The sequence below is a fragment of the Neomonachus schauinslandi genome, chromosome 3, assembly GCF_002201575.2.
Source record: "Neomonachus schauinslandi chromosome 3, ASM220157v2, whole genome shotgun sequence".
Lineage (NCBI taxonomy): Eukaryota > Metazoa > Chordata > Mammalia > Carnivora > Phocidae > Neomonachus > Neomonachus schauinslandi.
The window spans coordinates 136,167,316-136,189,254 of record NC_058405.1 but is presented as its reverse complement, the minus strand read 5'-3'; the positions used below and the strand labels follow the sequence as shown (position 1 = coordinate 136,189,254).

Below are 21,939 nucleotides of genomic sequence, written 5' to 3'. Positions count from 1 at the left end.
AATACAGAAACCCTAATTCAAAGAGATATGTGCACCCCTGTGTTTATTGCAGCATTATTGTTACAGTAGCCACATCATGGAAGCAGCCTAAGTGCCCATCAATAGATGCATGGATAAAGAAGTGGTATGTATATACAATGGAATATTATTCAGCCATAAAAAAGAATGAAATCTTGCCTTTTCCAACAGTATGAAGGATCTAGAGGATATAATGCTAAGCCAGTCAGAGAAAGGCAAATACTATATGATTTTACTCATATGTGGAATTAAGAAACAAAACAAACGAACAAAGAAAAAAGACAAACCCAAAAACAGATTCTTAACTACAGAGAACAAACTAAAGGTTACCAGTGAGGGGGTGGGGGATGAAATAGGTGAAGGGGATTAAGAGTACACTTATCTAGAGGAACGCTGAGCAAAAATGGAATTGTTGAATCACTATATTGTACACCTGAAATGAATATACTATTGTCTATTAACTACACTGGAATTAAATACAGTGGAAGATACATTAAAAAATAAGTAATGTAAGAGAAATGGCATTAGAACATACAAGAATGACTAGCACACTACAGCTGAAGAGAAACTTATTTGTATCTTAAGGTAATCAAGGATGCTTTTGTGGGGCCCTGATTTTCAGATGTCTAGTGCTTATAGGTAGACAAATATGCATTGTTTGTGTCTACTGTAGATGTTGAAATGGATCCTTTTATTGCTAAAGAAATTTCTTCAGAGCAAGATTTTTTTGTTAGAACTTTAAGTCTTTGGAAAAGTGAGAATGTGGTAAGAAAAAGGAGTGTAGGTGGGGGTCCATAAATACAAGATTATCTCGTATTTTTTAATACTACAGAAAAATTCCTAGGCTCTACTGTCTTCCACAGAATTGCAGTGGACCTCACCAGATTTAGGTTTAGGAGTTTTGTCATTAAGCACATAAACAATAGATACTTTCCATCTGTGTTACTCTTGTAATAAGAGTAATATTTTCTTATGTAATATTTGTAATCAATAAGTAACTTGTCTGAATAAGAAAATATAACCATCTAGGAGTTTTGTTAGGAAGATTTAATAAAGTATTTAGGTAGCGTTTTCCACAATCGTTCCTTTAAGTCTTGTGTGACAAACTGAGAAATACCTTTGCACACAGTGGGTAGCCAGTAGGTTTTCTGCAGGGGGTTTCTACCGAGAGTTGACAGAGGGCATCTTGGCAAATGTTCAGAAACCTACATTAACGTAGTTGGGCCCTGCATGGAACCTCATGTTCAGCAGAATTCTTCTGACCTGCCTCTGCATGCCAAGCTAATCAGCAAACACCTAATGAGCCCACTCCAAAGAAACAGACTCTCTCCCAACCTACTTCATTTTCCTATGTTCTCTGGGGGTGGGGAGACAAGACTTCATGAGGACTGATGATGCTGCAAAGACCACAATAATGATAATTAACTTGCTGAATTTGGAAGATTATGCTGTTAATTAGTTGCAAAATAAAGATAAGTAATAGAGCAGCAGATGGTAGGATAACACCCAGGAGAAGGAGGGTTATTACTCTGATGAGCTTTTGTGGCACATATGAAATATGGATCTGACTTTTTCATAAATTGTTTCTAGAGAACATTGTTTTTTTCTTTGAACTATGATGGAGTAGTTTGTTCCTACTAAGTTCTGACAGATGTGATAAAATTTGTTTTCAGGAGTGTGAAATATAACCTAGAATTTGAATAGCAAATTATTTTTAGCAGATTACTTCTTAAAATGAGTAAGTAGTATCGGTCAGCACAACAGACTATTGACTGACACAGTTTATTTCTAAGAAAAAAAGTTTTCAATGTAGTAGTTGAATTTTACATTGCTAGAAGTTAATTCCAAACATTGAAACAGTAGTCTGCTTAGAAATATCGTATTAAAGATACTTTAGTTTTCTTTCAAACAATGCCTCTGGTTTAAAATTAAAATTATGCTTAAGCTTTATTGTACATATTGGAGAATACAGACATTTTGGATCTTATGAATTTCTCTGAGTACTCAATCTTTTTATTAAATTTCTGTATTGAGAGAAATATCTGATACTCTTCTTACTGATTGCTGATATACTTAGAATACTTCATATAGGCAAAAGCTCTAGTTTGGCAAAACTTTGAAGATATGTTCAATGAATTAGGAGTTAACGGACAGAATATCTGATCCTTGCTCTGCTTCTAACTTTTTGATTCTGGGAAGTAACTTCATGCACTCTTTGGACCTTAGTTTGCCTTTGTGTAACAAGCTGATGATTGGACTAATTGATCATCAGTATATCTTCTAGTTCCAAAATTCTATTGTAAAAAAAAAATCCATGGTATTTATATATCTTTTCATTAATATTTTTGAACCACACTATTAGTCGTTCTTTTAAGATGTCTCTAACAAATATATATGGGTGGATTGTAGATATCCTTATATTATAAAATTTTCATGAATCCTATTTAGTGACATCTTTTTTCACCTAACCCATTCTAAATTTTTTTGCATACGTGTATTTTTTTACTGCTCTTTAAAATACATATATGCCGTTCAGAGCAGGTAATTAACCCTTGAAAATCTTTTTCTTAAATTTTGTAACCAGTGGCACACTTTCTAAGTCAGACCCACTGTAATCAATGTAACAGCATGGAGCAAACATTAGAGCTTCCTCACTGGGTGAGTACTGTATATACTAGGGCAGTCAAGAGAGGATAATGAATGAATACTGATGCTGCTTTTAAGTGCTCTATAAGGTAGTAACTTGCCCTACTAAAGATTATTCAAGAGAGTGATGTTTATGTACTTCAGACTCCCCTATGTGCAGTTACTGTATTTCATTAATTCTAAGAGTTAAGCTCTTCACTATAAAACTTTAAATGCTCTTCAGTTCTATGATGTTTTCTACCTAAGGACTTAAAAATGTTTTATCAACACATAATTTACCAAACTTCACATCTCAACTACTACTTATATTTTTGCACATTTTATATCCAGAAATGAAAGCCCTGTAACCTAACACTGTAGACTGGGTACTGTTTACTGTATTTTGATGTGTAACACTCTTGTTTTTAAAAGATATACTTATGCAGACTGCCCACCTCCCCTGATTTTCCTCCTTTGTTCTGTTTATATTGCCCTACACTTTCAAACTCTTATCTTTCTATTTTGAGTTCTTTGACCACTTCGCCTAAGTAGTCGTTTTGGTTGCAGCCGACTACTCCTTTAATCCATTATCTAACTTTAGTTTAATCCATCCATGTCCATATTATCCCATCAGTTATGAGTGTTTCAATTTCCTGCGTCGTAGGTACTTATGTGACCTTAGGCAAATGATCTCTGGTTTCCTAATCTATGAAGTAGGGACACTGTCCTATTAGAAACTCATTGAAAAAATGCTGATAACACGGATGAATTTCAAGTGCATTATGCTAAAAGAAAGAAGCCAAATTCAAAAGGCTGTTAACATCGTATAATTCCATTTATATGACATTCTAGAAAAGGTGAAACTTTGGGGATCAGAAAACAGATTAGTAGTTTCTAGGGGCTGGAGGTGGGAATAGGGTATGACAGGAAAGAAGTGTGAGGGATTTTGGGGAAATAATAGCACTGTTCTGTATCCTGATTGTAGGGGGTGGTTACACAACTGTATGCACTTGTTAAAGCTCCTAGACTTCATCTTACTCTATGTAATTTATACCTCAGTAAACTTTTTTTTTAAGATTTTATTTATTTGGGAGAGAGAACTTGATGGGGGGGAGGTGGGTGGGCAGAGGGAGAAGCAGACTCCCCGCTGATCAGGGAGCCCAACGCAGGGTCTCTATACCAGGATCCTGGGATCATGACCTGAGCTGAAAGCAGACACTTAACTGACTGAGCCACCCAGGCACCCCAGTAAACTTGTTTTTTAAACTACGGACTTGTTTTTAAAATCATACCCAGAAAAAAAATAAATAAATAATAAAAAATAAAATCATACCCAGAAATCTACAATGAATAGCGGCAGAGAGAGAATGTTCAGTACCACTTGTCTAGGTATAATTACTGCCTTGGGAACTTTTAGTGACCTTTTCATGTATGCTTCAGTTTTTCAGGGGTCTGGATCACTTATAGGTGGTAAGGAGATATACATAAATGAAAACAAATTACAAATTTGGAGATAGTTGTACAATTTTCTAAGTTGTTCTTAGTTCGAGTAAATGAAAGCAGTTGTACTAAAATCATCTGGGGGCCTCTTTCAAAAGCTCTTCTCTCTTTCCCACCCCTCCCTGTGTTAGGGAGGGAGAGAGAAAGTTTGCTACAAATCTGTTTGTAATGCCCAGCCAATTACTACTTCTGAGAAGTTTGGGAAGCACTGGATAGACTATAACACATTTCTCTTACCAATTTTGTAGCCTCCTTCCCGTTCAAATATGCACCTGAGTGTGGATCTTAGGAAAATGTAATGGACGTATCTGTATCAAATTTTGTGATGAAAATTTATTTTGGGCTTAAGGACTACATCTCAGTTACTAAGAAAAATATCAACAATAATAGTCCCTGGTCTTTTGGGTCCCTTTCATTTCTTTTTTTTTTTTTTTTTAACATTTCTAAGATGATATAGTATGATTATCTTGTGCTAATTATTTCATATTTATATATTTTTAACAAAAAAACTAACCCAAATATCACTTGTGCCATTTTTGCCAATGAATCCAATTTCTATCAATTAACAAATACATGTGTTGCTCGGTCATGTAGCAAATCAATATACCAGTTGCTTAAAAGGGGTGCAAAGAAAGATGAGGCAATTTCTGTTCTTCAGAGAGCTTACTGTCTGGTTGAGGAGATAAGATACTCATATATGATACATTTTTGCTGGTAGAATAATAAGCTTCATGCAAATTGTATCTTTATTAAGAGGTAGCCATAAATGTTTAGGGCCGCCTCCTAACACTAGATCACTCATACTCTGACAGTGGGTCAGGTGCAATTCAGTTAACTGGCAAATGGAACATAGTAGAGGGGATAGACTTGGAACTAAATCTGCTTATTGGAAACAGGGAAGACCTAAGGGAGGTAAACCTAGCTGTAGGTTGTAGGAGGAGGTTCAGTCTGACAGTTAATATAGTGGCCTAAAAAACCTATTATCAATAAGTTAAGAGGATGAAGAACATCAGGTCGTTGTCCAAATAGGCACTGACATCAAACCATCAAGCAGAGATCATTTGGGCCCAAATTTGGAAGAGGTTTAGGTTTAAGAATCTAGGGAGAGCCTGAGAAGATGGAAATACAGGAAGAGGTGGAAGAAAATAGGTGAAAGTGTACATAATTTGAGTTGCTTATTTTAGTTGAACAAATCACAGAGGTAGATTATTTTCAGTCAACAGTGTTTTTATTTTTCACTCTTTTCTCAAAATTGATTAGGAACAGCAGAGTATAAAATCCTCTAGTAGTACTAGACAAAAAGACTCAGAAAAGCTTCTCGGTGTCTGTCTTATTAATTGTAATGATAAAACTAATTTTAAAGCCAAATGCATTCCTTAACAAATATTTTGTTGTTGTTGTTAACCAAAGAATATGTTGGGAGTTGGATTTGAGTGGAAAGCAGGGAACTTTTTTTTTTTTTAATTGGTATTTGCATTTCAGAGATTAAAAGCTGCTTTGACCCAGCAACATCCTCCAGTTACCAATGGTGATACTGTTAAAGGTCATGGTAGCGGATTGGTTAGAACTCAATCAGAGGAATCTCGACCACAGTCATTACAACAGCCAGCTACATCCACTACAGAAACTCCGGTATGTGTGTTGTTTTTATCATTCGTACTTTATCATCTTTTAAAAAACAAACACAGTGTAACTTAAATGACTATTTTATATGCTTTGAAAAAAATTATTTCTGGTCATAGTTCAAAAGTATACCAGAAACCTTAGGAAAAAGGTAGTTCAGCATAAAAGTATTGGTACTCAAAAATAAATAAGTAAATAAATAGTCGAACAGTTGTTACTGATCAGGACACCCTGTAAATGCTTCTGTAGGTGTCTGTGTTTGTTGGCCTGACATGACATAAATATCTATCGATACTTTTTTAAATCATTTTTTTTCTGTTGATTGTATTCAGCAAGTAATGTGTGCATGTGGGTGTGTTTATTACATTACTAACATAAATCAAATGATTCTTGAATTAAAATTTGAGAAACATCAACCAAAGTAGCAGATATATATGCTTTATAGAAACTCTTTATACTCGAGGTCCTTTTCATTTATCTCTAGTTTGTGACTGCATATTAGATGACTGATATGTCTGTTATGTCTGTAGTGCATTTCTACATGGAAGGGTTACTGGATTTCTGCTAAATGTTTTAGAACTCTCTTTAGAACTAAATTTAGAACTTTTAAGATAAAAGATACTTAAGGATACTTTATACTAGCATTGGCATTAAAAAACAAAACTTTGCAATTAAAGAAACAGGTAAATGGCAAGTTTAGATTGCCTCACAATCATTACTTTTTAGATAACTCTATTTTATCTTCACAAAACTTAGAATAAAATGGAATATAGTTGTGGTAGTCATCCACTAAACAACTGAAGGGCCTAGAGAGAAGGAAAGTAAGTGTGTATGTTTTAATGTCATAATTCAGAGATTAGCAAACTGACTCAGGAGCCAAATCCAGCCCATGGCTGTTTTTTCGTATGGTCTGCAAGCTATGTGTGGTTTTTACATCTTTAAAATTTATTTAAAAGAAATGAGTATATAATTTATTTTCTTATAGTAACTATAGTTTACCTGGATCTAATTTTTATTTATATCCTTGTATTGGATGGGAGCTTCATGAAGGCAGGACTTTATCTGTTTGTTTACTATTGTATCACTAGTTTCTAGGATAGTCCCTTTGTTCTTTTTAATAATGTGAAATGAATGAATCAATGGAAGGAGGGAGAGGAGGAAGAATATATGCTTTTTAAGGAGCCTTAAATCCTTGTTAGGTATAAAAATGTACAAATATAACTCTGTATTAGTTTCTGCTTATAATACTTGTGATTAGCCTTTGCTGTAATAACTGAGTTGTCAATTAAAAAAAACTGTTCTTTCCTATTCAGCCAATGAGTAAAAGAAAAAACCTGCTATTATCAATAAGTTAAGAGGATGAAGAAAAGAAAATATTTCAAGGTTGCCATTCTTGAAGCAAGCCATAGAAATATTTTTCTAAAAGATTAACTTGCAATTATGTACGTAAAAGAAATGATCTAATTTAATACTTAATCTTTATTACAATTAAAATACAGTATAAATTAAATTACCCTCAGAATTTTTAATGCTAGTTATTTGGAAAAGGAATTAAATGATAACATATGTTTCTTGGAGTTTGTAGAGTGAGAAGTAGTTTGGTGATTTCCCTGCAGAACTTAGGTTGAGCTTATATATAAGACTTTTGCATATTATGTAGATTAGGAGAAGGTAGAAGTTTTATTTGTTTACACCATTTTGGAATATAATTATAGGTAAAAGATTGTTTTCAGGCTTCCTTGGGTCATATGCCTGTGGTCACAAAGTGCCATTTCCTTTGCCCTATTTCCAAGGGTTCATTTCCTATCTCCCAAGTTCAAGTGTTTTGTGGCACAATTTTGGGATTTGAGAGAGGCTTGGAAATACTGTTCTGTAGTCCCAGATACTAGGCAATATCACTAGTGACTGAAAACTGTCTTTGGCTGATCTGAAATAACTAGGCTGATCTGTTGAGGGGCAAGGGGAACCAATTAAAATTAGAATCTGAACTCCTGTGGGATTCTGCCCACCAGGAAAATGAGCATCAATAATGAACCTGACCCTAAATTTGAAAAACTGAAGAAAAGCTGAGTATACCAAAATATGTACATGTGGTAGTTCCCTCTTACCCACGGTTTAGCTTTCCGAGGTTTCGGTTTTTCATGGTCAGCCGTGGTCCAGAAGCAGTTGATTCTCCTTCTGACAGATTGTTAGAAGGGTCATTCGTAGCCTAGCACTATGTCATAATGCCTTTATCATTCACCTCACTTCACATCATGACGTAGGCATTTTATCTCGTATCATCACAAGAAGAAGGGTGTGAGTACAGTACAATATTTTAAAAGTGAGAGAGACCACATTCACATAACTTCTATTACAGTATATTGTTATAATTGTTCTATTTTATTAGTTATTGTTGATCTCTTATTATATCTAATTTATAAATTAAACTTTGTAATAGGTATCTATGCATAGGAAAAAACATAATATATATTGGGTTCAGTACTGTCCATGGTTTCAGGCATCCAGGGGAGTCTTAGAACATATCACCTGCTGATAAGGGGGCACTACTGTACTTTTACTCCTCAATTTTTTGCTCCTCAATTTTAGAGAAACCAGTTTTTAAGAGAAAATTTTAGTATTTATTTTTTAAATTTTATTTGAAAAAATAGCAAGTAAATGGTTTTTCATAGTGAATTTAAGTAAATTATTAAATTTTTTACTTTAGTACTGTATCATTTTTCTAGTACCTTACAATTCTTCAAAGGACTGTATTATACCATAATGTTAAAAAGTACACTTGGAAAAATATAAGATCTGTACATGCTTGTTTGTATTGCATTTTCAACTTCTTCATATTATTTCTATATAAATGTTATACAAAGTTTAAAATATTCACTCTGATAGTGAATTAATGAGAATCTTATTTTAGCAATGCTTATTTATTTCAAGGAATTTGTTAAAGCACAGGGTGATTTTCATGTCACCCAAAATATTGATGTATACAGTGAGACTTAGAAAACAAAGTTAGTAGCTCTTCCTTTTCTGCCACTCTGTACTGCCTGTGTTCTCACTCACTAGATACAAACATAAAAAGCTTCCATTTGTGTTTATTATAGGCTTCTCCAGCTCACACAACTCCACAGACCCAGAATACAAGTGGTCGTCGAAGAAGAGCAGCTAATGAAGATCCTGATGAAAAAAGGAGGAAATTTCTAGAGCGAAATAGAGCAGCAGCTTCACGATGCCGACAAAAAAGGAAAGTCTGGGTTCAGTCTTTAGAGAAGAAGGCAGAAGATTTGAGTTCATTAAATGGTCAACTGCAGGTATGGTGCATATATGTAAATGTCCTATTTTTAGTAATTGTGAACTTAGCTCTTCCCTGTTTTTTCCAGTTAGCCATCCAGACATTTTAGCACACAATATTGGGTGTGTATGGAATCTATAGTAAAGCAGAGTTTTGTAAACCTATTTGAATAAAACTTGCAACACTGACACAATAAGGAAATGTTAAATATAAGTTTTTACTTATATTTACAAAAGTACCAAAACTATCTGGCTTAAACTTTGTAAAGTTGTGGTATATAAAGTTCAAAGAATCTTAAAATTTAAAATATCACTGGTATTTCACTTTTCTGTTTTTATTGGTTTCTATCACAACTGTAAAGTTGCTTCAGTAGTAGTTTTAAGTTCTTTGGTTCTTTGAATTATAAATTTTGTTTATTTAGAGTGAATGTAGTGCTTGGAAAAAATGTCAGATTGACAGCTTTGGAAACTGAAGGGCTCTAATTATCCACAGAACAGGTACAATATGGCCAGTGGCAGTAGAAATCATTTCATACTCCCTGCCAGTGTGCCCCAGATAGGTTTCTTAGGAACCTCATGGGATATAAAGGTTTTAAGACTCCTTCCTGTTCAGTCTTTGCTAAGATTTCCGGTGATGGTATCAGACAGCACTAAGATTATTTCCTTCATCCTGTTTTTTCTTTCTTCCTTTCTTCCTTTTATTTTTCTTCTGTTTTGTTTAAAGATTTATTTATTCATTCATTCATTCATTTTAGAGCAAGAGGGGGGAGAGAGAAAGAGCTAGGGGAGGGTCAGCAGGAGAGGGAGAAGGAGAGAAGCCGACTGACTCTCCACTCAGCAAGGTGACATGGGTTTGGATCTCAGTACTCTGAGATCATGACCTGAGCTGAAATCAAGAGTCAGATGCTTAACTGACTGAGCCACGCAGGCATCCCCTAAGGAATGTTCTTTAAAATACTTATGCAAAAAAAAGAAAAAGAATGAAGTTCATATGTATGTATTAACCTGGGAAATTATCTATAATATATTGTTAGGGGTAAAAAGAAAGTTGTTGAAAACAGCCCAAATGTCCATCAGTAGATGAATGGATAAATTATGGTATATACATACAATAGAATATTATTCAGCCATAAAAAGGGGAGTGCATGTGGATGGACATGCTAGAATGTGGAACCTCAGAACATTTTTGTTTAAGTTAAAGAAGCCAGAAACAAAGCCACCTATGACTCCATTTATATGAAATACCTAGAAGAGGGGTGCCTGGGTGGCTCAGTTAAGTGTCAGACTCTTGATTTTGGCCCAGATCATGATCTGAGGGTAGTGAGATCGAGCCCCACATCAGGTTCCACGTGGGTGTGGTGCCTGCTTAAGATTCTCTCTCTCTCTCTCTAAGAAAAGAAGAAAAATACCTAGAACAGAGAAATCCATAGAGAGAAATGCAGATTGGTGGTTGCCAGGAATGGGGGCAGGGGGTGGGGTGGTAGAAAATAGGGAGAAACTGATTAATGGGTAAGGAGTTTTACTTTGGACTCACAGAAGTGTTTTATAACCAGATTGAGGGAGGTGGCTGCTGTACTGAACACCACTGATTTGCTCACTTTAAAATGGTTAATTCTAGGGGCGCCTGAGGGGCTTATTCAGTTGGGCATCTGCCTTCTGCTTGGGTCATGGTCTCAGGGTCCTGGGATCAAACCCCGCATCGCATCAGGCTCCCTGCTCAGTGGGGAGTCTGCTTCTCCCTCTGCCTGACGCTCCCCCTGCTTGTGCTCGCTCGTGCTCTCTCTCTCTCTCTCTGACAAATAAAAAATCTTAAAAAAAAATTAATTAAAATGGTTAATTTTAGCTCATGGGAATGTCACCTCAGTAAATTACTCAAAAAAAGAGTTGTACACTAAAATAGCACAACTCTTTTTCATTAATAAAAGGTTTGTAGTTAGATGGATAAATGTGTAGATACAAAAATCGGTATAGGAATGAATCCCTAAATTATAAGTAGAATTTTAGGAATGACATGTACCAGGAGTAAGTGGTGAAGAGGCTGTTGAGAGTATGAACGGTTTGGGAAGAAAGGAGCTTCAATTATGACTTTCTTTATTGTTTCAAGTGGATAAATGATTTTTATTTTTTGTTTTTTAGTTATCAAATAAAACAAAAACAGTTTAAAAAGTGACATTCTGGTTATCAGAGTGTAAAGAGTTAATATCATGCTTATGATAGACTCAGGGAGAAAAAATTTCAGTCTGCCAACAGCAAAACCATTAACTGTGAAGAACAGAATGACTTGTAAAGAAAATTGAATGTCAGAGAAATAATTAAACTCTACTTTATGTGAAAACATTCATCAATTCTACATTTCCTTAATAATCCTTCACGTGACATAAAGGCTTAGCTGATCAGTATAGTGGGCAGTAATGACCCATGGTTACTTATATATTACAAATAAATCCTAACGAGTGTTGAGGTATGACTGTATGTACATATTTTTACCAAATACATATTAGGTTTTAAGGAATATTAATTATTCAACTCTCTTGCCCCACTCACTGAATTTAATTATATTTTAGCTTTCTAAAATTGTTGCTAAAAAGACAGTTTCATCAAATTGTATTAGAGACATGGCAATCTAGACCCAAACTTGGATACTGTTGATTATCAATTATTATATTTTTAAAGATAATATATGGTTTTGTCGTCTTTTACTTGAAAGAGTTTTCACCTCTTTGTGGCTTTGTTTTTCATTTATATTCATTTTGGAATTTTGTTTTCAGCTTACAAATTCATCATGTTTCCTTTAGGCAGATTCTTTACTAATAGTAGCTCCTTAACAGTTACTCTTTGTATAAAACTTGGGAGTTTTTGTTGTGGATTTTGCTTTTAAAACGGGTATTGCAAAATGTGTGTGGAGTAGAAGCTCAATAAATTAAAAAAAAAAGAAGCATTCTTTCATAGCTGGATATGTGAGGAGTTTTCACAGTGAAACATAATGATACAGAAAAGGTTTTGTTATTGCTCTCTTGAGTTAAAAGGGATCAAACCTCTTACTTCTGATACCCAAATAGTATTTTATTTCAGTATTTATCACTTGAAATATAAAGGAATGGTGACAATTGAAAGATGTTAAACCGGGTTTTTTTGGGGGGGGTTATTTATTTGACAGAGAGCGACACAGCGAGAGAGGGAACATAAGCAGGGGGAGTGGGAGAGGGAGAAGCAGGCTTCCCGCTGAGCAGGGAGCCTGATGCGGGGCTCGATCCCAGGACCGTGGGATCATGACCTGAGCAGAAGGCAGAGCTTAATGACTGAGCCACCCAGGCGCCCCCATAGAAATGAGTTTTCTAAGCAGCTTATTCTTTTAAAGCAAATCTCTAAACTCTAAAAATTTCTAAATTCCTAAAAATTTCTAAAATTTTTTTAAAGCAAATCTCTAAACTCTAAAAATTCCCGTTTTGTATTTTTGATCACTACATACCCATTCTTGTCTCAAATACAATATTGTAAACACAATTTAGCCTTTAATGTTTAAAGTTACTGTGAGCATCAGGTTTTGTTCTGTGCTTTAATGTATTGTTGCAGTTTGTTGTTATAGGGGTGCAAGAACTATTTGAACCAACAGACTTGCTTAACTTTTATTCTTTGAATTTTTATGTTTCTGTCATTGATCACTTAAGGGCACCTAATGAGTCTAATCTAAATTACTTTACATCCAGCTTTCTGGTTAGGAGACCAAGGGATGGAAAACAAAGTGCCTGAGCTTTTACAAAAGTACATATGCTTATTATATTTCTTTAATTTTGGGTTCATAGATGAAATCTGAATACTTAAGGTTAATGTAAGTTCAAATAAGTAGTGGTATTTGTAAATTGAGAATTCTTTACCATTTTATTAAATTCCTATGATTTCTAACTCTTGAATATTGGTAATTATCACTAATTTATGCATCTTTAATATTTGGGGGTAACCAAAAGGAATTAAATGGAATCTCTTAATCTGGATGTTTTATATAGAATTTACCAGATTAATGCATACAAAACAAAGGCTGAAGTGCTCATTTTTTAATAAGGACTAGGACAGGGGTGCGTGGGTGGCTCAGTCAGGCGTCCAACTCTTGGGTCATGATCTCGGGGGTCATGGGATCGAGCCCCATGTCAGGCTCAGTGCGGAGTCTGCTTGAGATTTCTTCCCCCTCCCTCTTCCTCTGCTCCTCCCCTCGCTTGTGCCCTCCTTCTCTCTAAAATAAATGAATAAATAAAATAATTAAAAAACGAACTAGCACAATTCATTAATTTATCAGATTTAAATTTAGATGTGTCCAAATTACCTAGATTGAGGGAAACTAAGCCACTTAGATATTACATCTACTTTCATTGGTTCCATGTCCAACACAGTGCCTTGCTCCATTTTAGGTGTCCATGATTCTTTCGTTATTGTGGTTTCCCCTGTGGAGCTCTTCATAGTTTCTGGAAAACTAGAAAGTTGCCTAATTGAAATTCCAGGATAAATTTTTCATTTTCAAGTGCACAGAGTCAGTGAAAATTCCTTCTGACTCCCTTGATGTTTCTAATTTTTCACATAATCAAAAGAACATGCAACATAAGTAAAAAATACCTTCTGTAGGTAACCTGTAATATATAAGCAGTCCCAAGGCAAATGGTAATGTGAAAACTTTGAAATATGTTATCCAGTCATGTCGTTATCTCATTTAAATTTTTATACAAGTTGCAGTCTTTGTACAGATGCTAAAATATGAAAACTGATTTGTACTGATTAAACCTATTTAAGCAGTATATTTTGTTTATTCCTTGATATTCTGTTAAAGATAATCAGTATTCTTAATTTTCACTTGTTATAAACAGTAAGAAATGTTTAGTCTGATGCTGTTAAGGTACATAAGTTGTTTCTTTTCTAGAGTGAAGTCACCCTGCTGAGAAATGAAGTGGCACAGCTGAAACAGCTTCTACTGGCTCATAAAGATTGCCCTGTAACCGCCATGCAGAAGAAATCTGGCTATCATAGTGAGTAATGTTCCGTTACCTATAGCCTTAGGCTACATCAGTGAAATACTGCCAGAGCGAACCAAGCTACCATTAAAAAAAAAAAAACAAAACCCGAGACTGCAATTCTAATATTTAATATTAAATATCAGAACTTCTGCAAGGTTATTATGGAATGGGGAATATACTTCTTAGAATCAAGAGAGTTTTTGGGTTTTCCTATTTCTAGCTTTTTTTTCTAGGGATTATTACACATCAACAAAACAAGTTAATAATTTAAAATATACTGTAAGTACTGATGATATTTTGTCTTCCCAGAGTAACATTTTGTCTTAGAATGACAGAGTGAAACACTACTTCTCCAGCCCTCCATTCAGTAATTTTTTTTTAATTTAACTGTCTTCACTTAACAATATATAGTACCTGTTTACAGTATCAGATCCTTTTGTTCTTTATTAAATATCAGCATTGTGTGATTTTTATATTGTTGTAAATCTTTATATTGAGGCTTTTAGTCATAAAAATGCTGAAATAGAACACTATTTAAATTATCTGCTTGTAAGTTTTCTCTTACATGTTTTCCCCAAAATGAGATTCTTCTCTTTTCAGTATTTTAGAGGTTAATTGTGCTTTTTCCTTCTTGTAATGTCCTTCTTTTTTGAAAAGATGCACAATATTGGAGCCAGCTGTTACTCTTGAATAAATGGCCAATTTTGTCCATCGTACACAAATTTGTAACAAATAACAGAGCTGGGGATGCATTAGGCAACATTCATAATATATAACCCACAGCTTTCGTTTTTATGATTTAGTGATATTTCAGGATATTTTTAAATGTGAAGATTGTTTCAACCATATGTATCCACTTCATTTTAATTTGCCAGTGTCAGTAATTCAAAAGAAAGAAACATTTTGTATTGGATGCAAACAGTTCCTCACGTGCTCACGATAAAACTTAATGGCCACCATCTTTACTTGTAGTCATTGTAAGCAGTTTCATCAGAATGGGCAATATTTTTTAATTTAAAAGATTCAGTAGATTTAGCAACTCTGTATTGCCATATATATTTAGAACATTGATTTTTGTCAGTTTTGAGCAAATAAATCTCAGCCCTTTGATATCTAGTCATTTTCAAGGCATGGTGAAACACATTGTGGAGTAAATTGGACCCATATAGAAATATGTTTGGGGTTTGTATTAGCAATGATTGCTGCAGGGATGAGGCCATTATGACTCGCATCTGACTTAACAACATAATTTCCTATAGAAGCTACTGAGTTCAGCATTATGCATATATGATTTTCTTAACAAGAGAGCTCTCTTGAATTTTGATAGTTCAAAAAGAAATACACGAATGATTCTACAAAATTAGAAGGAAAATGAATTTTTCAGTTACATCCAACTAAAAATTTATCTCATCTGCAATTTTTTAATCTTAGATAATTGGATAATCCCAACAGTTTTAGCTCTATAATCAAGGCAGTATATGCTCAGCAAAGGCAAGCCAATTTTTCATTTTAAGCAGCAATTTATAAAAATGTTTTTATAAAGATTATAGATGTATGGGTTTATATGCCATACATACCCTTAAATAAACTGAAAGTCTAGATTAATACGTTTTTAGGGAATATGTATTATGCTAGGTTGTATAGACTGTAAGAAATGAATAAGACATTTTTGATGTTTGGAGTTATTCCCACCTTTTTTTTCTGTCTAGTCATCTAGATAATCAAATAGACTGAAGTAAAAATTTAGTTTTAGCATAAAATTAGTTCTTTAGCTCTTGGGAGATAATTGGGTTTTATAGAAATTTTAAAGTAATTCCTCTTTTCATACTTGAAGTCTTAGGAAAAAGTGTGACTTCTCTGTTCTTTGGTAGTCCAGGGAGATAGATTGACTAAGTGAATATTTAAATCTTAGAGAAAATGTGGGGAAATTCATAGATACCTAACACTGTTCATGTTGTAGCACGCAGCTATTGCTAATGGTGGTGAACTGTAATAGTTAACACTTTCAAAACATTTGTGAAATTAAGGTTTAATAGAAATTAAGGAATATTACAAAATCTTTTAGGTAAAGGTGACAGTATAAAAGCACACACCATAGGGTCTCAGTTCTAAGGCTCAAAATCCCCACCTTGTAGAATGAAACCCCTAAGTCATGGGAAAACCCTGACAATTGGGGTCACACTAGCAATCAAATAGTATAAACCATGAATGAAAATATGAATACATTTTTAATGTTTGGATTCTATGAAGAATAAAGCACAAGAGTGATCTTATTACCATTAATTGATATTTTCTAGATCTCTGGGCCTAATTAAAATGGTATTTTACTTGTTTCTATAATCTTAAGTGGGAAGGAAAGCTTCTTGGGCCCTAAATGTAATTGAGAGCTTATATTTTCATTAATGAAAATATGTATGAACATAGGTAGAAAACTTCATAGTGTGAATTGTCAAATAGCTGGGGGTTTTGTAGCTTTAGGGCTGAAAATGGCTCTTGGAGTGCAGTAAGAGTATACTATGTGCTTATGATTATACTAATGATTTTTCTCTCCTGACCTTCTAGAAGTGGACATAGGTACAGGTATATCACATTATAAAGATATTGTATATATATATAAAATTTATAATTATGTCATTTATAAGTGAGTACCTGATGCTTTGTACAGCCTAAGGATTTGCTTTACCTAATTCTGAAAGTCTGGAGATAGGCACTTGTCCTTACAATTTACTGTTTCATTTGGAGTCCTTGCCTCCACTATATATTTGAATTTCCTTATACCTCTCATCACAGATCAGCCTCTTTATTTTTGAGAGCAGGTGTATCCCTAGAACTTAACATTGAGAGAAAGGTCAATTTTCCTGTTGAAGAAGAGTGGTGCAAAAAAGAGAACTCTTTGGTTTTCTTTTCAGTTAAAGTGTCATTGCCAGGGTTTGGGTTTCTCTGAACACGTAACTGTTGTATTGGCTGTTTAACTGAATTATAAATATTTTATAACATTTGTTATTGCTTCATCAGAAGAGTGTCCTTTCTGCTTTATATAATTTTAAAAGGATTATTGATTGTGATTTTTTATTGTATCTTGAGGTCAAATTTTTATCTTGAGGTGTGATTTTGCATTTATAGCAGATTTATAGAGAAGATGGGATTCTGTCTAATACATTTTAAAAACTGCTTTTCAAAAATGCATGGATTTGAGGCAAACTTGTCAAAATTCTGTAAGTACTGTATTTCAGAAAACTCTCAAAATGAGGAATTTTATTTGAACTGAAGTCAAGCTGGCCAGGTTCCTCCCCCTGTCTTCTGCATCACAAATCATAGGATGAGTCCTGCTTTAAGGGTCCACAGTCTTTTAATAATTGATTTTCATTAGTAAGCAGGCCAGTTTGCATTGTCAGATTTGATAGAAAGCCTGCTTGTTACTTTTAAGCACTAAATAAAAATTATTTTAATGCCCAGTGAAAAGTACAAAAACACATCAGTATGATACTGTTTTCAGGATGTTCAAAGATAAACAAAGCTAAATAATATTGTACAGGGAGACATACCCATTTGGTAAAGTTTCAAACAAAAAACAAGGGAATGGTTAAAGAACCATCAGAATGGTGATTACCTTTGATAGGAAACGAGCCTCCAGAAAGCATCGTTGTTATTGGCAGTGTTCTCTTAAGTTTGGAACGGGGTTCACAGTTATTGGTTCATGTTATCATTGTATCTCCTAAGTTACATATGTTATAACTGCTTGTGTGTTGTGCATATCAAATTTTTCACTAAATGAAGTAGCTGGATTCCATCCTGTTAAAATGAGAAAGGTGTAGGAGATTCATTGTTCAAGCCTTAAAGTTGGTAGCTTTTCATAAATACTTAGCCCCTTTCTGAATATCTTTTCCATTGCAGTGTTTAGAGTTTTATATAATTTTTTATTTGAACCCCAATTAATTCATGCAGCTATAACAGCTGGTGGCATTGAGATTCTAAATATTGCTTATTCTCATGTGGATGCATCGTTAGAATCAGGTGTTGTAATCACCCATTGCTGCAGTAGATGGAAAGTCAGCCAGAATAAATATAGTTCTGGAGAATGCAGAGGGAATAATTGGAAAATGTAATTTGTATGTAAGAATTCATTTTGTTTATGCATGTGGTTGTAAATTTTTTTTTATCTTTTAATAAGAATGGCATGTAGGCAAAAAGACTGGTTTTGTTAAATGTGTTACTTGATAAGTGTTTGATCATATCTGTAAGGACAAGGCTATCTCCCAAATTCCTACCTGATTTTCTTAACACTATTTAGCAAATACTTCAGCTCTGTTCTGTGAGGCACTGGGCACGCACATGCTTCCCTGTGCCTGGTTGTACCTTCATTTGACCTGTTGTGGTGAAATTGCCTGCTTCGGACTAACAGGCACCTTTCACTTACTCAGGCCCAGTCATAGCAACTTAGCTCAATAAGCGACTTTGTAAAAGCCTAACTTTTCACTCTGTATACTGACAAAGACTGACACATTCTCAGAGAGATGTCTTTAAGAAACAGTAACTTCTCTTTTTTCCACTCAGCCGCCGATAAAGATGATAGTTCAGAAGACCTGTCAGTGCCAAGTAGTCCACATACGGAAGCTATACAGCATAGTTCTGTCAGCACATCCAATGGAGTCAGTTCAACCTCCAAGGCCGAAGCTGTGGCCACGTCAGTCCTCACGCAGATGGCGGACCAGAGTACAGAGCCTGCGCTCTCGCAGATAGCTATGGCTCCTGCCTCCCAGTCACAGCCCTCAGGAAGTTGATTAAAAACCTGCAGTGTGGCAGTTTTAGATACTCATTAGTGACTTCAAAGGGAAATCAAGGAAAGACCAGTTTCCATTTATGCGAAATCTGTGGTTGTAAATTTTTTTTTTTTACTTGAAATTAAATTTGGCTCTAAAGTTGGTGTAGCAGCAGTTGATGATCAGACTGAACAACAGTTTTTAGTCTCTGGAAAAAGACTGATTTTGCTTTTTTTATAAATATTGTTAGATTTATTAATTTCCTGTGCTCAATGTGTAAATTGTATTATAATTCATTGTGGTTTATTTCACTTTTAATTTGGTGGTGTTTTAATAAATGGGGGTGTTACTGAATCTCTTCCCACTTCCATTTCTTTGACCACCTCTAAATCCTCAACTGTGATGGTAGTATTGTTTATCATTTATACCAAAGTTCTGCGTAGTCCCTATTGACTTTGTAATGTTAACAAGGTCATAAAGCACTAGCAAGAGAAAGATAGAGATTTGCTTTTAATCTTTTTGCCTTTTATTTTGCACATTATGCAAAAGGAAAAACATTAGAAAACACTTTTTAAGTGACTGAAACATGGTAAGAGACATACGATGCTTTTATGCACACTCTGAAACTAAATCAAGATCATTAATCGTGTGTTTTCTTTAAGATTTTAAGTGGACATGAATTTGGAATCCTTTATCATTTCAGAATGACTATTTTTCAAATCCTCAGTGTTTTAAACCCTATGTTTTGAGGCTATTAAAATATGAAATTATATAATCTACGATACAGGGTTATCCAATATCTTAATAATTTTTTGAAATTAGGTTTTGGTTTTGGGTTTTTTTTTGCAGATTTCAGGTTACAAACTGAGAAGTTTATGCATAATCAAGTATGGTATGGTTGCCAGAAAAAGCCTAAAAATTACTTAGAAAATCTAAGACTGTTTACCCCCATTGTCTTGTACTTGCAAGCTAACTTGTACTTATTCTTGTGAAAGCACTGTCATCTTTTAGTAGCAAATTTTGATAAAGTTTCTCGTGGGAAAAAAATCAGTATCTATCTTTAGAACAATGTAATTATAATGTGGGAAGCAAGAGTGGATGAGAGAGAGAGAGAGTGTGTGTGTGTGTGTGTGTGTGTGTGTGTGTGTATGTTTCTTTCAATAGTTTATGCCAGCAGTCTTTGCTTGAATGTTTAATGATGCCTTCAGTGTGATGCTGGCCAATAGATGATTGCAATTTAAAATGTCATTACTGTGCAGGCTTGGATAACTAACATTCCATGATGTAGTTTGTTTCTGATGAGATGATTGTAGGTACACTTTTCTCATTATCCAATCATCTGTGGGATACTGAGTTTTCTAATGTGCCATTATCTATTTTTATTCTGCAGTTATGTTCAAAATACAGTACAATATTTTAAAATAGACTCAATTGTTAAAAATAAAGTAGTAGATGTGTGTAAGAAAACTTTGTAAAATAGTTATGAGTCCTACCCAGTAGCAACTTCTGGCATTCAAGCAGGATTCCATTATGTAAATAACTGTAATGCATTTATAATAAGTTGTGTAGTTTGTTCTGCATCTATACTACACTATTTACGAACGTCTCAGTGCCATCTCCTAATGAGACTGACATTTAAAAAACCTATATCGAATATCCTTGATAATTCCAGGAAATATCCCACCTGCCTAAGTTCCAAACTGGGAAACATTCAAATTATACAAATGACATTTCAGGACTTTTAGGTATGAAGATAATAGGATTTTTATTGTTTGGCTTATTAAAAGTGAGCATTTTTAGTTGATAATCCTACTTCTAATTTTTTTTTTATTTTAAACTGATTTTATAATTTTAAAGTAATGAATTTCTAATCGTGACTTTGCCATAGTTCTGCAAAGGAGTTGATCTCAAAGGCACAAAATATGAATTCTGCAAGGCGGCTATTTTTTATTGTAGTTTGGATGGGTTAGGAAAAGCCTCAATTTTTTCATTCTCCTAAGTCCTTCAGTACATTTTTCTTTTATTATTTATGCAAGTTAAAGTTTTTGGGTAACAGGAATTCTTGCAACTGTAAAATAAAACTACATAGATGTAAGAAGTCATGTAAACGGTTAATGAACTTACCAAGGTTAGCAAAACTTTCATTGTAAATCAGTCTGTATTCAGCAAATAAAAATCATTATTAGTTGTATACACAAATTCCATTTTGACTTTCAGGATGTCACACTACTTCTGTACCTAGCATTTTGAGTCCTTATATTTGCAATGTTACACAAACTGTACTACTTTCTTTTATGTGCAGTTTGCATGAGTAAACCATCAGAGAATAAATTCTATCTTTAAATTATGTTCATAATTTGCTTGTCCTTACCTATCTTTCATAAAGTAACATCACCTGATAATAATATGGGTGTTTTTTTTTTCTTCAGGACGTTTATTACCTGAGAAGAACCAGGTAGTCTTTCTGTTTATGTTATAAAATTCATTGCTTCTCAAAGACTTTTCAGCTGCAGGGTGCTCAGGCCTTGTTCTTCTCTGCATTCATTAAACCCCATTCATATACAGTGAACCTCTAATGTTCCCCAGCCAGGAACCTTCCCTCAACTACAGCCACACACAGATCCACCAGCCTTTGGCATCTCTTGGCGACTGCCTAACAAAACATCTTAAACATATCGTGTCCAACTTTGTGTGTTAAGTATAGTTCAGTATAACATGTCCAGCACTGACTCTTCATCATGCCCCACCTTCCCTTCAAGTGTACTTCTCCAGCAGTCTTTCATAAGGCACTGATGACAGCTCCATTCTTCCAGTTGCTTAAGCTGGGACAACTCTGTTGTGATCCTTGATTCCTCTTTTCTCACAGCCCACCTCCAGACTATCCAGAAATGCTATTGGCTTTTCCTTCACAACGGTCGAGAATTCAGCCGCTTCTCATCCTGTACAGTGCTATCATCCTGATCCATGCCCTCATTTTTTGTCACCCAGGTTACTGTATTTGCCTTGTAACTGTCTCCTTGCTTCCCCCCTGCCTACTGTAGACCATCCTCAGTACAGCAGTTAGAGTGGTGCTTTCCAAATGTGAATCCGCTTATAGCACTTCTCTACTCCAAATCCTGGAGCCCCCT

At 34.6% G+C, this 21,939-nt stretch overlaps 1 protein-coding gene across 3 annotated transcripts in view; it reads left to right on the top strand.

Annotated features, from left to right (window-relative positions):
- ATF2 (activating transcription factor 2) overlaps positions 1 to 21,155 on the top strand; it is an 85,552-nt gene extending 64,397 nt beyond the window's left edge. The window contains exons 10-13 of one of the 3 annotated variants that reach the window (XM_044913333.1): positions 5,626 to 5,775; positions 8,865 to 9,071; positions 13,958 to 14,063; positions 19,661 to 21,155. In XM_044913333.1, coding sequence (XP_044769268.1) covers positions 5,626 to 5,775; positions 8,865 to 9,071; positions 13,958 to 14,063; positions 19,661 to 19,803 — 606 coding nt within the window. In that variant the 3' untranslated portion in view covers positions 19,804 to 21,155. Of the gene's footprint in view, positions 1 to 5,625; positions 5,776 to 8,864; positions 9,072 to 13,957; positions 14,064 to 18,605 lie in introns of all 3 variants that reach the window. The other 2 variants (XM_021703359.1, XM_044913334.1) reach the window with 2 other exon arrangements.
- Positions 21,156 to 21,939: the final 784 nt, after the last annotated feature.